The sequence below is a fragment of the Mobula birostris genome, chromosome 11, assembly GCF_030028105.1.
Source record: "Mobula birostris isolate sMobBir1 chromosome 11, sMobBir1.hap1, whole genome shotgun sequence".
Taxonomy (NCBI): domain Eukaryota; kingdom Metazoa; phylum Chordata; class Chondrichthyes; order Myliobatiformes; family Myliobatidae; genus Mobula; species Mobula birostris.
The window spans coordinates 49802077-49818259 of record NC_092380.1 but is presented as its reverse complement, the minus strand read 5'-3'; the positions used below and the strand labels follow the sequence as shown (position 1 = coordinate 49818259).

General features: G+C 40.9%; 1 protein-coding gene across 8 annotated transcripts in view; it reads right to left on the bottom strand.

Annotated features, from left to right (window-relative positions):
- phf21aa (PHD finger protein 21Aa) overlaps positions 1-16183 on the bottom strand; it is a 385951-nt gene that overhangs the window by 189303 nt on the left and 180465 nt on the right. Inside the window, exon 2 of one of the 8 annotated variants that reach the window (XM_072272215.1) lies at positions 762-853. The exons of the other annotated variants lie outside the window; for them this stretch is intronic. Within the exon in view, the coding sequence (XP_072128316.1) occupies positions 762-791 (30 nt within the window). The 5' untranslated portion in view covers positions 792-853. The remainder of the gene's footprint in view (positions 1-761; positions 854-16183) is intronic. 8 annotated transcript variants of the gene reach the window in all.

Genomic DNA, 16183 nt, shown 5'->3' with positions numbered 1-16183 from the left:
TTTTCCTGATTTCTTGTGTAGCCAAACTATTAATTTCATTCCTAATTTTTAAAATTTCCTCTAACGTATCCTGTGCCAAACTCAATTTGTGTTTTTTTTCTCGTTCCTTCAGCTTATTTTGTAATTCCTCTAATATTTTAGTCCTTATTTTTTTCTTATATGAAGATATCGCTATAATTTTCCCTCTTAAGACAGCCTTCAGAGTATCCCATGGAATGGGTGAAACCTCTCCATTATCATTGAATTCTAAGTAAAGACCAATTTCTTTTTTAATTTGTTCCTTAAAATAGGGATCATTGAGTAGACTAGAATTTAGTTTCCAAATAGTATTCTTTGGTTGTACGTCAAAATCAACAGATAAATACATAGGTGCATGGTCACATATCTATTGTCCCAATTCCACAGGTGTTTATTTTGTCTTTATCTTTTCCAAATGTTAGTCTATTCTTGTATATACAGAATGGAGGGCAGAATAGTAAATGTAATCCCTTCTGTCGGGGTCCCTCCATATATCAATTCAACCAACATCCTCAAAAAGTTTGTTAACTTTCTTATGCAAAGACCTTGTTTCATAGGTTTTTCTATTGAAAGAGTCTAATTTTGGCTGTAATCGTAAATTTAAGTCTCCCCCACATATCAGTAGACCTTCTGTTTCCGTTACCATAATATTAGTAATTTTCTAGAAGAAACTAATTATCACTTCCTGGGGGTGCATATATATTCAACAGAGTAACTGAATTTCCATCTATGTTCCCCCTTACCAGAATATATCTGCCCTCCTTATCTTCCATTTCAAATACTTCTTCAAAACTTAGCTTGCTTGAGATGAGAACAGCAACTCTTCTCCTATGTCCTGATTTATATCAGGAGAAAAACAAATTAGTGAAGCCCATTCTCTTTAGTTTTCCATGCTCATTATCACTTAAGTGAGTTTCCTGTAAGTATACTACATGGGCTTGTTCCTTCTTCATTTTTGATAGAATTTTACTGTTCCATTGGATTTAACAGCCCATTGACATTAAAAGAAATGAATTTTACTTTATCCTTAGCCATGCGTATCTGTCAGTATATCACTGAAATTAGCAGAATAAAACTTAATCGATCTACTCCCTGAACAAATAAGAACCAAGAACGCAAATAAAAAAAAGATAACGAAGGTGTGATTCCAAGGCTGAGGTCTCTAGTAGATGACCCTGGGTTGAGCTAGAGGAAACACTGGGGGATAGCCTCTCTCACCTGTGAGTTGAAGGCCCCTACTGCAGTACCCATAAAAGTAAGTGAAAAAATCCATGTTCATTACACAGAAAAGACTTTCCTGTGCATTCTTCCCATGTATATATTCTCATTTAGGTGGGGAAAAAGGAGTGAATGAATGAATAAAAAATAAAATAATTGAGTAATATAAAATCCACATTGTAACATGTATTTCTTGAGATAAGTATAGCATCGTCTATTTTTGCTTCTGTTTAGCTTACCAACACTTTTGAAATTAGTCAGACCTTTTGGCTCTTCTGGAGCGGGTAAGGGCTGTCTTCTGAAAACTCAGTTTCTTCCTGATATTCTTCTCTCACCCTCCTCCCGTCCCCTGCTTTCTCAATTCTCTCACTATTTCCCAAGCAGAGCAGGATAGCTGCTCAGCCAGGCTTTCCCTCAGTTCAATCACGCTGACGGCTAACCCTCTGTCCTTCATGTCTGCAGTCGCCTCTTCCACTGTCTGATACAGCTGCGTCCCCTCTTCATAAAACACTCGCAGTTTAGCAGGGTACGGAGTCTGGAAGCTAATCTTTCTTTGCTTTAATACTCGCTTTGCTTCAGAATATTCCTTACATAGCTGCAGGACCGCTGGGGGGGGGAGGGGGTAAATCTTGATCAAAATATATTAATTTCCCATTCAAAAATACATTCTTCTTTTCCCAGGCCTTGCACAGAATCTCTGCTTTGGTTTTGTACCGAAGGAATCTAATTACTATCGACAGTGGCTATCTTCCCTGTCTCCAGAAGGCCTTGGGACGAACGCGCGATGTGCTCTTTCAATGTCAAATTCCATAGTCGAGGGAATCTCCAGTGTGTAACCTCTTGAAAATCTTAATGAAATAAAACTGATCTGAACGCTCAACAATTTATACACAACTGGAAGGAGCATTATTCTCAAAAATGTTGGCAAAGGACATTTGGGAACTTTTTTTTAAAATGATCAAATTTTAAATGAAATAAATTGTTGCAGAAAGTGCTAAACAACTATTAGGTCAAGCTGCATTTTGAGAGAGAGAACAAATCTGTTGTTGTTAGGCCTTATTCAAAAGTATTCTTTTCTTCATTATTTCAGCAGAGCACTGACCTATAACAGTTCAAACAGTGAGGGAAAAAAATCAAAAGTGTAACATTTTATTTAGAATAAGTTCAGTAATTCACAAATTCATGCACGTACATATCAGAGAATTCTGGCAGCAAAGGAGTATCCAAAGGCAGGTACAGATGGAGGTAAGGGGTGGTATGGAAATAAAAGATGCAAATATTGTAGCTGACATAAAAACAGAAAATCATGGAAGCACTTGGGTCAGGCAGCATTAATAAAAGAAACAGTTAACATTTCACGTTCTCAACCCTTTATCAGGAGGAAAGAAAAAAAAACAAGTTTTTTTTGGTTTTCACTAACAGGAATTGAGAAAGAGGGCCATGTAGCTCAAGTGCGAATAGCTCTGATACAGCAAGGTGAAATGGCATGAAGTAGCAGTTAAAAATCCCTTGCACTTCTTTGCTAATAAAAAGGTTGAGGAGCATGACCAGCAGGCTAGATTGTACCTATGAGGAAAGAAAAACTGAGCCAAAAGGCCAATTACCTTAAGTGGGAGCGCATGATATTGAATCAGGTGTTCCACAGCTATAGCTTCACTTCCATTATGGACACAACCCTTGATAGCATCTTATATTTCTCACATCTTTATTTTAACCTCTTCTTCTAAACAGATTTTTCATGGTTCTCACCTTCCACCACATCTACCTCTGTATTCGACAAAACCATCCTTCACAGTTTCCACCAACTCCAAACGATTTCATCAAAAATCATTCTGTAAATGCTGGAAATCCAGAGCAACAGACAAAAAGCTGGAGGAACTCAGGTAGCATCTATGGAAATTAATAATGAACTTTTCTAGCCGAGCCTCTTCTTCAGGACCAGAAAGGAAGGGGTAAAAAGCCAGAATAAAAAAGATGAGGGGAGGGGAAGGTGGACTAATTGGAAGATAATAGGTGAAGCCTGCTGTGTGGGAAAAGGGTTAGAGAAGAAGGAATCTGATAAGAGAGGACAGTGGACCATGGGAAAATGGGAAAAAGGAGGGGCACCAGGGGGAAGTGATAGGCAGAATGGGGATAGAAATTAAAATAGTTGGCCACCAGGAAATTCCCCTTTTGGCAGATGGAGTGGAGGAGTTCCATACATCAGTCAGGAGACCGCTTTGTTGAGCACCTCCACTATTGCCAAAGGTGGAATTTCCCAGTGGCTAACAATTTCAATTTCTACCCCCATTCTTGTTCTGACACGCTGGCCCATGCCCCCCTCTTTGCCACAGAGGTCACTCAGGGTGGAAGAAAACACCTCCCAATCCGTCTACATAGCCTTCAAATTGATGGCATGAACATTCATTTCTCCTTTCAGTAATCTTTTTTCTACCCCTTCCCTTTTTTTCCATTCCTGACTCTGACCTTTTGCCTCTTCTCCTCGACTGCTCCCACCCCTCCACCGGTGCCCCAACTTCTTCTGTGGTCCACTCTCTTCTCTTAACACATTATTTCTCCAGCCTTTTACCTTTCCTACCCACCTGGCTTCATCTATCACCTTATACTCGTCCTCCTTCCCCCCTCCCCCCACCTTTTTATTCTGGTGTCTTACCCTTCCTTTCCAATCCTGAACAAAATTCACAATCTGAAACAGACTGTTTATTCATTTCTGTAGATGCTACCTGATCTGCTGAGCTCCTGCAGTATTTTGCACGTTGCTCTGACATTTTAATTCTCTATCAGACTTTGCCTATCTGTTACCATCTACACTGTTACAATGAGATCTGACACACACACGAATAACACTTCATCTTCCATCTGAGCAAGACCCAGCCTTTAGACTCAATATCAAATTCTCCAACTTTGACAACTTGCTCTTTCTTTCTCTGCAAGATACACAAAATACTGGAGCAACTTAGCAGGTCAGTCAGCACCTATGGAAAAGAGTAAACAGTCAACAATTTGGGCCGAGATTCCATCAGGATGGGAGAAAAAAAATGAGAAGTCAGATTAATGTTGGGGGAGGGGAGGAAGTAATACAAGGTAGTTAGTGATACATGAAAACACGAAGGGGGTGGGATGACGTAAAGACAAGTCAATTAGTGAAAGAGATAAAGGGATGGAAAAGGGGGATTCTGATAGAGGACAGAAGATCATGGAAAAAAGAGATGGGGGAGGAGCGCCAAAGAGAGGTGATGGGCAAGTCAGGAGATAAGGTGAGAGGGAGAAAAATGGGAATGGGAAATGGTAAGGGGGTGGGGGTGAGGTGCAGTTATTGGAAGTTCAAGAAATTGATGTTCATGCCATCAAGTTGGAAGACACACTTTATACTTGCCAAACAATTGATACTAGAGCGTACAATCATCACAGCGATATTTGATTCTGCTCTTCGTGCTCCCTGGAGTACAAATCGATAGTAAATATTAAAAATTTAAATTATAAATCATAAATGCAAGATAGAAAAGGGAAAGTAAGGTAGTGCAAACAAACCAAGAGGCAGGTCCGGATATTTGGAGGGTATGGCCCAGATCCAGGTCAGGATCCATTCAGCAGTCTTATCACAGTTGGAAAGAGCTGCTCCCAAATCTGGCCATACAAGTCTTCAAGCTCCTGAGCCTTCCCCTGGAGGGAAGAGGGACGAAAAGTGTGTTGGCTGGGTGGGTCGTGTCCTTGATTATCCTGGCAGCACTACTCCGACAGCGTGCGGTGTAAAGTGAGTCCACGGACGGAAGATTGGTTTATGTGATGTGCTGCGCTGTGTTCACGATCTTCTGCAGCTTCTTCCGGTCTTGGACAGGACAACTTCCATACCAGGTTGTGATGCACACCAGAAGAATGCATTCTATGGTGCATCTATAAAAATTAGTGAGGGTTTTAGGGGACAGGCCAAATTCCCTTAGCTTCCTCAGAAAGTAAAGGCGCTGGTGGGCCTTCTTGGCAGAGGACTCTGCTTGGTTGGACCAAGTCAGGTCATTTGTTCCGTTAACCCCGAGGAACTTAAAGCTTTTGACCTGTTCCACTTGCGTACCACAGATGTAAATGGGGTCGTGCGATCCTCTACTCCTTCTGAAGTCAACAACCCCAGTCCTTCGTCTTGCTGACATTGAGGAATAGGTTATTATCTTCGCACCATGCCACCAGGTTCTTAATTTCCTCTCTGTACTCAAACTCATCATTACCTGAGATACAGCCTACAATTGTGGTGTCATCAGCAAACTTATATATTGAGTTCGAAGGAAATGTGGCTACATAATCATGGGTATACAGTGAGCACAGCAGGGGGCTGAGTACACAGCCTTGTGGGGCACCGGTGCTCAGGGTGATTGTAGAGGAGAGCTTGTCCCCTATTTTTACAGCCTGGGTCCTGTCTGTGAGGAAGTTGAAGATCCAGCTGCAGATCTGAGTACTAAGGCCCAGGTTCCGGAGCTTAGGAATCAGTTTATTTGGAATGGTGGTGTTAAAGTCAGAGCTGTAGTCAATGAAAAGGAGCTTTACATATGTGCCTTTACTCTCCAGGTGTTCTAAGGAGGAATGTAGGGCCAGAGAGATGGCATCTGCCGTTGACCTGTTGCTCCAGTAGGCGAATTGCAAAGTGTCAAGGTTGACCGGTAGGCTGTGGTTGATGAGTGCCATAACCAATCTCTCGAAGCACTTCATAGCAATTGATGTCAGAGCCACAGGTTGATAGTCATTCAGGCGTGCCACCTTGCCCTTCTTCTGCACCAGGATTATCGTTGCCTTCTTAAAAGATGAGAGGATCTTAGACTGAAGCAAGGAGCAGTTGAAGATGTCAGCAAACACTCCAGCTAGCTCGCTTGCACAGGCCCAGAGAACCCGTCCCGGGATGCCACCTGGGCCCGTCGCCTTCCTTGGATTTATCTTCAGGAAGGCCCTTCTAACGTCCTCCTTGGTGACGATGAATCTCGATGCCACCAGGTCCGGTTCATCGAGGGAGTGGAATGCTCCTCTTCTGTTCAAATCTTGCATAGAATACGTAAGTTAGTCAGGAGGAGAAGCGCCACAGTTATTGATATTCCCAGCCTTTTCTTTGCGCCCAGTGATCTCACTTAGACCCTGCCATAGTCTACTGGCATCCCTTTGGTTAGCCTGGGCTTCCAACTTGGCTCGATATTGCCTCTTGGCGCCCTTAATGGCTTTCCGGAGTTCACGCCTGCATTCCGTGTAGCAACTGGTATCCCCGGACCTAAAAGCCGCAGCTCTAGCCTTCAAAAGGGACTGGACCTCATAATTCATCCAAGGTTTCCGGTTAGGGAATACCCGGATCGTCTTGCGAGACACACAGTCCTCTGTGCATTTCCAGATAAAGTCCGCGACAGCTGAGGCATACTCATCGAGGTTAGCTGCAAAGTCCTTGAATACTAACCAGTCCACTGATTCAAAGCAGTCATGGAGGACCTCATCTAGTTCCTCCGTCCAACGCGACACCACTTTTGACACCATGACCTCCTGCTTCAGTTTCTGTTTGTAAGCCGGGAGGAGGAGTACAGCCTGATGGTCCGATTTTCCGAAGTGAGGTCGTGGGACGGAACGGTAGGCATCCTTGACTGCTGTGTAGCAGTGGTCACATATATTCGGGCCTCTAGTGGGGCAGGAGACATGTTGGTATAACCTTGGAAGCGTCTTTCAGAGGTTGGCCTGGTTAAAGTCCACGGCTGTAATGAACAAAGCCTCCGGACACCTGGTCTCAATTTCATTGATGTTGGCACACAGTATGTTCAGAGCACACTCCACGTCCGCCTGGGGAGGGAATGTAGAAACTGATGTTCATGCCATCAAGTTGGAAGATACACATTCGAGAAATCGATGTTTCTGTATCAGCATGACCATTTCTGCCTGTCATCATATTTGGATCTTTTTTTCCCTATTAGCATAAGTTAGTCTACAGGACATACGTGAGCCTGACAACTAATAACACAAACAATTAGCTTCACCACATTGGAGATATCCTTTCTGTTCTCCCCATTCCTCCCTCACCACCTACTACTACTGTAAACCAATTTGTTTTCCCCTTTCCTAGTTTTGACCAAAAGTCTAAGGACCTGAACAGTTTCTCTTTCCAGTCTACTTAACTGAAACACTGTTTATCTAATTGACAGACAACAGAAAAGCAGAAGCTTTACTTTTTGGTAATGGATAGAAGTGACTTGCAGAAAGGTCATCAAGCCTGTTTGTGGTTGCAACTGCAATGGAATAGTATCCAAATGAGGAAACAGTGGATCTAAAGTGCGAAAGATAGTTAACAATATGCTACTTAGATCATGCTGTGTCTGAAGCTGTCGAGGAGCTCTGCACGTGCATCAGGCATATGATAGATGTTTTATCAGCATCTCAGACATCCCACCCTGCAAAAACTGATTTCAGGGAGGTAGCACCATCAATCTGTGGGAGACTTCTGGGAGAGGTAGGATGTCTGCATAGAGTAGCTCCTTAGCAGCTAGCCAGCTAGTTTAAATAATGTTAGCTATGCTAATAAACGAATGACACCTGTTAAACTCACCTCAACATGTCTTTTACAGTCTTAACCCACCATGGGCAATAGGAAAGTCACTGTTGCAAACAGTGCAGCAAGCAACACTGTCATTATTTTTGACCCCTATTAGGCAGGGGTACACTTTAGTGTAGTCTGGGGCGACGTACGTTTTAAATTTTCTTTTTTTGGAACACTCTGCCACTCTTGACTTTTTTTGGAACTCTCTCACTCTTGCTCTTGGCCTCTCTCTATCACGCACGTGCTCTCTCGCTCGTGGTCACTCTGACTCTCGTTTGCTTTCTCGCTCTCACGCTTGCTTTCTCGCTCTCTCATGGTCGCTCTCACTCAGGCTCGCTCTTTCGCGCTTGCTTTCTTGCTCTCGCTCTCTCTCGTGGTCGCTCTCACTTGCGCTCGCTCTCTCAGGCTTGCTTTCTTGCTCTCTCTCGCGCTTGCTTTCTTGCTCTTGCGCTCGTTTTCTTGCTCTTGCGCTCGTTCTCTCTCTCTCGCATGCTCTCTCACGCTCCCTCTCAAAAAAATTAATTTCTGGGACATTGTATATAATTTGCGGGCATCAGGGAGCCGCTAATAATTTGCGGGAGACTCCCGGAACTTCCGGGAGAGGTGGGATGTCTGGCATCTACCTCTTTCAATGTTGAGGTGATAAAATCAATTTTCACATCAAACAAAAGAAAATCTGCAGATGCTGGAATTCCAAGCAACACACACAAAATGCTGGAGGAACTCAGCAAGCCAGGCAGCATCTATGGAAAAGAATACAGTCAACATTTTGGGCCAAGACCCTTCAGCAGGACTGGAGAGAAAAAAGATGAAGAGTAGATTTAAAAGGTGGAGGGAGAGAAAGGGGAAACACAAGGTCAGCAGGACTGGAGAGAAAAAAAGATGAAGAGTAGATTTAAAAGGTGGAGGGAGAGAAAGGGGAAACACAAGGTGATAAGTGAAACCGGGAGGGGGAAGAGTTTAAATAAAAAGCTGAGAAGTTGATTGGTGAGAGAGATACAGGGCAGGAGAAGGGGGAATCTAATAGGAGAGGACAAAAGGGCATGGAAGAAAGAAAAGAGGAGAGGAACATCAGAGGGAAGCAATTGGCAGGCAAAGAAAAAAGGTGAGAGAGGGAAAAGGGGATGGGGAATTTCCACATCAATTGAGAATGCAATACTGAAAAGTACACAGGATATCTTATTAGTTACCAGTGCTCCTTAAACATAACAGTATGTAGATGCAAATTATGCAATCTGCAAAACATAATAAGCACTTTAAAACCAACTAGCCTTACTGTGCTCAAGAATCAGATGCGTATTTAAAACTGATATTGCCATTATAAAGGTCACCCAATTTAATTATGCCTTTCCCTTGCCATTCTCTCCAGAAGAAAGGGGACTTATCAATACACAACTTTGGATTCATCCAGATACTCAAGGCTTCATTCAAGTATGGATTAAATTTAAATAACCTGGCTAGTTTATTCCAGAACAAATGCATATGCGATATAATTGGGTGAGACCTTGCCTCAGGAGATAACTTGATAGACAAACATTGTAATGGAGGGATGACAGGAAGAGTAGAGCACTCAAAACGATACCAAGGAGGCGCTCTCTCCGGAGGGAGAGACCAATGTGCTAAATGTTTAAGAGTAAAGCCATAGTAATAATATATTAACTTTGGCAAACCTAAGGACCAGCCCCCCCCCACCTTTCAACTGGCAATTGTAATTTGTTAAAAGTTTAAACGTGGGCATTTACCATTCCAAATAAAAGCCTTAATTATTTTATCAACTTGCTTAAAGTATGTTAATGGGATTTGCACTGGTAACAATTGGAACAGATAATTAATCTTTGGAATGCTATTCATCTTCAAAGCATTCACTTTTCCTGACATTGACAAATACAATGATGACCATCTGTCTACATCACATGAAATTCTCTGCAATAATGGATCAAAATTTACCTTTATAATGGTGACAGTTTAAAATCTTTTAATCAATTAACCCAACAGTATGATATTTTTAGGTCACAATCTTGGAGATATCTTCAACTGCGTCATTTGATTCATACAACTTTTGGTTCTACACAGCAACACCCACAAGTTGCTACGATATTGTCTACTGTACTGGCTGCATTTGGTAAAGGTCACGAAGCTTCAACTTATTATTCAGCTTTAACACAAATTTCTGGGGACAAAATTCTATTGGGCCTTAAAAGAGCATGGGAAAAAGACCTGAGTGTGACTTTTGAGACAAAAGAGTGGGACAAAATCTGCAAAAATGTCAAAAGACCTGAGGATGCGCCTTATTCAGTTTAAGATCCTACACCGTTTCTATTGGACTCCAGCAAGGTTACATAGATTAGGGTTGGAAAACACCCCTGAATGCTGGTGCTGTGAGACGGATAAAGGGGACTTAGTACATGCTCTCCGGTCCTGTCTCAGAATTCAAGGATTCTGGATTATGATACGTAAGTATATTGGTGAAGTTTCAGGTATTCAACTCTCTTTCTGCCCCAGACTTTTTGTCTTGGGAGACACACTTGGGTTACTTGGGGATAAACACTCTCAAAATTGGATCCAGACAAATATAATGGTAGGAAAACAAATTATACTTAGATGTTGGGAGGAACTTGGGGGGACCATCATTTCAGGAGTGGGTCACAGAAATAGCCAAAGTGGCAGCTTTTGAACGCATGTCTTACAAACAGTTTGATAGATTTAACATCTATATACAAAAATGGGGCAAATATTTAAGTTTCTTGGGGGGGGGGCGGGGAGAGAGATAGTGGTGAAGCATATTGCTGAATGGTAGTCTTTTCTGTTATTAGAGGTCTAATAGACACACTTGGTTATTGTATTGATATTTATTTCTGTCATGTTTGTTTTTATTTTATGGATAATTTTGTTTTGGAAGCTATGGTTTACATAATTTTAACACTGACTCAAGGGTTTGGGGGAAAAAATTTCTAGAAATAATATTTATAAAACTGATATTGTATTTGATACTAATAATTATGCATCATATTTTTGTATTCACTATTGCAAAGCAATACAAAGAAGGCAAGACAGCCGCTATATTTCATTGCGAGATTCAGGAGACTTGGTATGTCACCAAAGACACTCAAGAAATTTCTAAAGACGTACTGTGGAGAGCATTCTAACTGATTGCATCATTTTCTGCTATGGAGAGGCTACTGCACTGGATTGGAAAAAGCTGCAGGAAGTTGTAAACTCAGCCAGCTCCATCATGAGCACTAGCCTCACCAGAGTCCAGGACACCTTTAAAAGGGGAGGGAGGGAGGGAATGTCGACTCAGACCATGAGAGGCCTGCGTTGGGCATTTTCATGCCTTACAAGGGGCAGATTAGAAGTCTGTGTGGGGCGCCACTCTTTGTACAGATACTAGAGCAATGTGTGGTTAAGTGCCTTGCTCAAGGACACAAATACGCTGCTACAGCTGAGGCTCGAGCTAGCGACCTTCAGATCACTGGACGAACACCTTAACCACTTGGCCACGTGCCCAACACAAAAGGTGATGCCTCAAAAAGGTAGCATCCATTATTAAGGAGCCCCAGCGTCCAGGACATGCCCTCTTCTCATTGCTTCTATGAAGGTCGTGGTATGGGAGCCTGAAGACACACACTCAATGTTTCAGGAACAGCTTCTTCCCCTCCACCAGATTTCTGAATGGACAATGGATCCATGAACGCTACCTCCTCTCTTTTTCCCCTCTTTTTTTGCACTAGTTTTTATTATGATGTCTCGCAATTTATTGCTGCCACAAACCAACAAATTTCACAACGTATGCTAGTGATATATAAAAATTATTCTGATACGGCCAACTGGTACATAGCAAGCTCCTACAGACAGAAATAAGATAATGACCAGATGTTCTGTTTAAGAGGTATTGATCTAGGATAAACATTGGACATTTTGGTCCAGCTTCCCATTCTGCAAAATGATGACAAAGGATTATTTACACACCATGAGAGAGGAGAAAGTGCCTCACTGGTTGTCTCTTTCAAAAAGCAGTAGTTCTTACAGCCCAGCATTCTCTTAAATCTTGCACAAAGATGCCAGTTCATATTTTGAGCACACCTCTCTGCAATGTAACTTAACATCAGCACGTTCTGACGTAGCTTAGTTGGAAAGTAAATGAGACACAACTAATGCAGTGGATTCGGTTAATTGGGCAATCAGTTAATTGGGGCAGCCACTTATTTGGGACAACTGTTAAAGAACAAAGATTAATCAAGAAAATAGTCTGGATTAACTTTGTTTATTTGGGACACTATGCTGTTTAATTGGGACAAGAGACTGCTGCTGAACAGTTTCTAACTAGCTTCAGTCATGTGAACTGTGTGCCCATTAGACCCTGCATCATCTTAGAGTAAGCAGTTTTTAAATGTTATTTGCATGTGTTTGTGTTCAGTGAGTTTTGTCACTGATAGTTGGTGAGAAATAAGTAGCAAGACAATTTAGAAATGTTTTGCTCACTTTCAGTTTCAAGCTTTCAGGTTTGGAGGTGCCAGAAATGGCTGGGAGTGAAAATGAAAACAATTTCACTACTTCAACAAATTATGAACTACAAAGAATTTGAAAGTATCAACAATCATCTTGAATGTTACAATGAAAACGAAGATTTGGCGGGTGCAAATGTCAAAAGCATTGTATGAAGCCAGTCCATTATCTGCAGTAGGTGTCTGCACTAATTTTGTTCATTTACAGTCAATCAAAAGAACATGGCAGACTGTCTGGCAGCATACACTGGATGAATTCTTCAATCAATAGCTATTAGGAACTAATACATAGCTTTGTAGTACTCTAGTAGCATTGGTAGTGCTCTAATTTGTTCTGTATTTCATTTAAATACATAATTTGTTACTCAGTTAAACAACAGTTTCTTTTTTTAAAAAAATGCCTTTTTAACAATTTCCATGAAACTTCAACTAACTGGGTCAGCTACTTCATAGGGCCAAATGTACTGGTCTCAGTGTGTTCTTATCCACCTGAATCCACTGTACTCCAATATTGTAATTTCACAACTATGTTAGTAACCTTCAGCTCCTTTCCTTTTACTTTATCTGATTGTTTTAAATGGCAAAATAAAGCTCTATTTACAATACAGTAACATTCTTTTTATTTTTGTCACAGAGCACTTTCTTTTCTCTCCTCATCCCGTACATGTCAAAAGTGCTTCAGAGATTGCAAGAAACTTATGGATGTCTAGAGGATTTGAACATCATGATAAAATACAGTCTTCTAAATTTTCTATCAATTTTCAAATTGCCTCCTAACTACTTCCCTGTTGTACTTCCCAGATGTGAGAGCAGTGGATAGTAGTGAAAATTTATTTTGTAAACACATTAAATTAGACGATAAGACCATAACACATGATCAGCATTATGCCATTCAGCCAACTGAGTCTTCTATTATTCCATCATGGCTGATTTATTATCCCTCTTAATCCCATTCTCCTGCCTTCTCCCCACAACCTTTGATATCTTTACTAATCAAAAAAGCTATCAACTTCTCTTTTAAATATACTCAATGACTTGTGAATGAATCCACAAATCCACCTCAGGCTCAAGAAATTCCTCATCTCAGTTTTTAAAGGGAAATCCTTTTATTCTAAGGCTGTGCCCTTTGGTCACCCTGAAAACATCCTCTGCACATCCATTCTGTCTATGCCTTTTAATATTTAGTATGTTTCAATGAGACCTTCCCCCCACCCCCATTCTTCTAGATTCCAGCAAGTAGAGACCCAAAGCCATCAAATAATCCACATATAGTACTGTGCAAAAGTCTGAGGCATATGTGAAAAAAATCTGTAAAGCGAGTATACTTTCAGAAATAATGAAATTAAGTTTCTAAACGTAAAAAAAAATTATAAAGAGCAGTAAACAGTAAAAAAGTAAATTAAATCAATGTTTAGCGTGACCACCCTTTGCCTTCAAATCTGCATCAATTATCTTAGGTACACTTCTGTGCAGATTTATGAGAAAATTGGCCAGCAGATTCTGCTTGGGAGAGAGCTTGCTGATGCAAGGTGATCACCTTGTGTCTTGCTGCTGTGCTCACTCTTGCCATAGGATCAGAATTGATGATGTGAACCTGAAACTGTCACATCTGACACACCCTCAACTTTTAGTTTGGTTGTCCTCAGTTTAGTTCCTGCTACACCCGTTTTTGCTTCAGTTAATTAGTTTAGTTCATTCAACACATTATGTCATTGATCATTAGCACCAGTTTGTTATTTTTGTTTCATCATGCACTAGGCTATATACCTACAAAGTAATCAATTTTTTTTATTTGAAAAGTGGTCTATTATTTAATAAGTTACTTTCTTTATAGCAAAATTTAAAAATTCTGTTACATTTAATTTTTTGGAAAATGAATGTTTGGATATCAAAACCCTTCTATTGACACACTAATGCAGAAGACAACAAGAATGAACATCTGAAACAAAATTTATAAAATCTAGGGTGCCTAAGAATTTTGCACATTAACCCTTTCATTCCCAGGATCATTCTCATGAACCTCATCTGGACCCTGTCCAATGTCACCACATCCTTTCTTAGATAAGGGGTCCAAAACAGCTCACAATACTCCAAGTGCGATCTAACCAATGTCTTATAAGGCATCAGCATTACATTCTTGCTTTGATATTCTGGTCCTTTTGAAGTGAAAATGCATTTGCCTTTCTTAATCTTTGCAGGGAGGCACCACAGGAAAACACCTGGTTTACACCTTACCCTCCACACACATTTATGTTTGAAAGATTGCTGGACCGAGATGATTGAATAAGATCACAAGTATATCAGAAGTAAGAGAGCAGGAGTAGGACAATTTAGTGAGGTAGTCTAGGACAAGACAGAGCAGCCTCAGAATGGAAGGACATCCCTTTAGAACATATGAGGAGCGTTTCAAGGCTCTGGGCCCGTACCCATTGGTGAGCAGAAGACTTGGGGATCTCATTGAAACCTGCTGAATAATGAAAGGCCGAGAGAGAGTGGATGTGTACGGGAGGTTTCCAATGTGAGCAGAGGCCTCAGAACGGTAGGATGGTATTAGCCAGAAAGTAGCGAATCTGTTGAATTCATTGCCACAGTCATCTGTGGACACTAAGTCACTGAGTATATTTAAAGAGGAGTTTGATAGGTTCTTGATTAGTTAGAGTATCAAAAAGTTACAGGGGAGAAGACAGAAAAATGGTGTTGAGAGGGAAAATAAATCCGCCATGATTAAATGGTGGAGAAGACTGGATGGGCCAAACACAGCTTGGCACCAGTGTTGTCACAGGAGTTGCCAGAACGAGATTGAAGGCAACGTCGGACTGCCTTAGGGACTCCAGCTCTGGATTTGTCCTCAGGGTTTACTCCCGAAGCCTTTCCCATGAGTGGGTATGGCCGCAAGGCAGTGGAGGTTTGAAATCAGAGTTTTCCCTCTCTTAGATGGCCTGCCTTTCCAGGCTGACAAGTTCCATCAACACGAAGCACTGGTTTTAAGGCGCCAGGACCCGCCTTTGCTCCTTCTCCTGTCAGTAGAAACAGTTCCGCCGGGCTTAGAGGCTAAGCCACATGAAAAGGCCAGGAGTTGGACTTGGTTGTTAGAGGCTATTTGAGGGCATGCTGTGAGGAGCACCTTACTAAGTACAATAATCGATCGTTAGGTTTAAGGATCATGGGTAAACTGAATAGCAGAAGCAGCATGTTTACCAGGAATGATCTGGATTGTTCAAGAAGCTTATATACAGTACATGAATTCCAATATTAAACTGGAAATTTATTGATGACTTTATTGATGAGGTCTGTCATACTTATGAGGACCATCTCATTGTTTGTTCACTATATAAATGTAACAAAATATTTTCCCAATTGCTATTATTCAGTGACATAGATCTATTTTTTTTTGAACATGTTGGAAATAACAAATATAGAAATATTATCTGGATTAATGATTTTGTCAACATGGATTTGATTAGTCACCACTATAGTTCAAACTCCAAATAAAGAATTTACTCATATTAAAATAGCACATAACAAAGATGCAAATTCTTCTTTGTAAAGCTACATGCCATAACATATTCAAGAAAATACATCAAAATCAATAATTTCCATGACCGGAAACATCCTTTAAAGACACGTTAATATTAATTGCATTCATGTACATTTAGTGACATCTGCTCAATCACATTTTAATAGGACTCTTCCACTGTAAAGTCAGAATTATCCTCTTCTGCACCCTATAACCAGCATACGTTTTGAAAATATTTAATTTACCTTTGTTTTCTCAAAACATGAAGAATCAAGCTGACAAAAAATTAAAACAAAAAAAGAATCAAACAATGGCATATTCCTCACTCTATTCCTCTTTGCAATTTTAATACTCAACTTAAATCTGGAAAGCTTT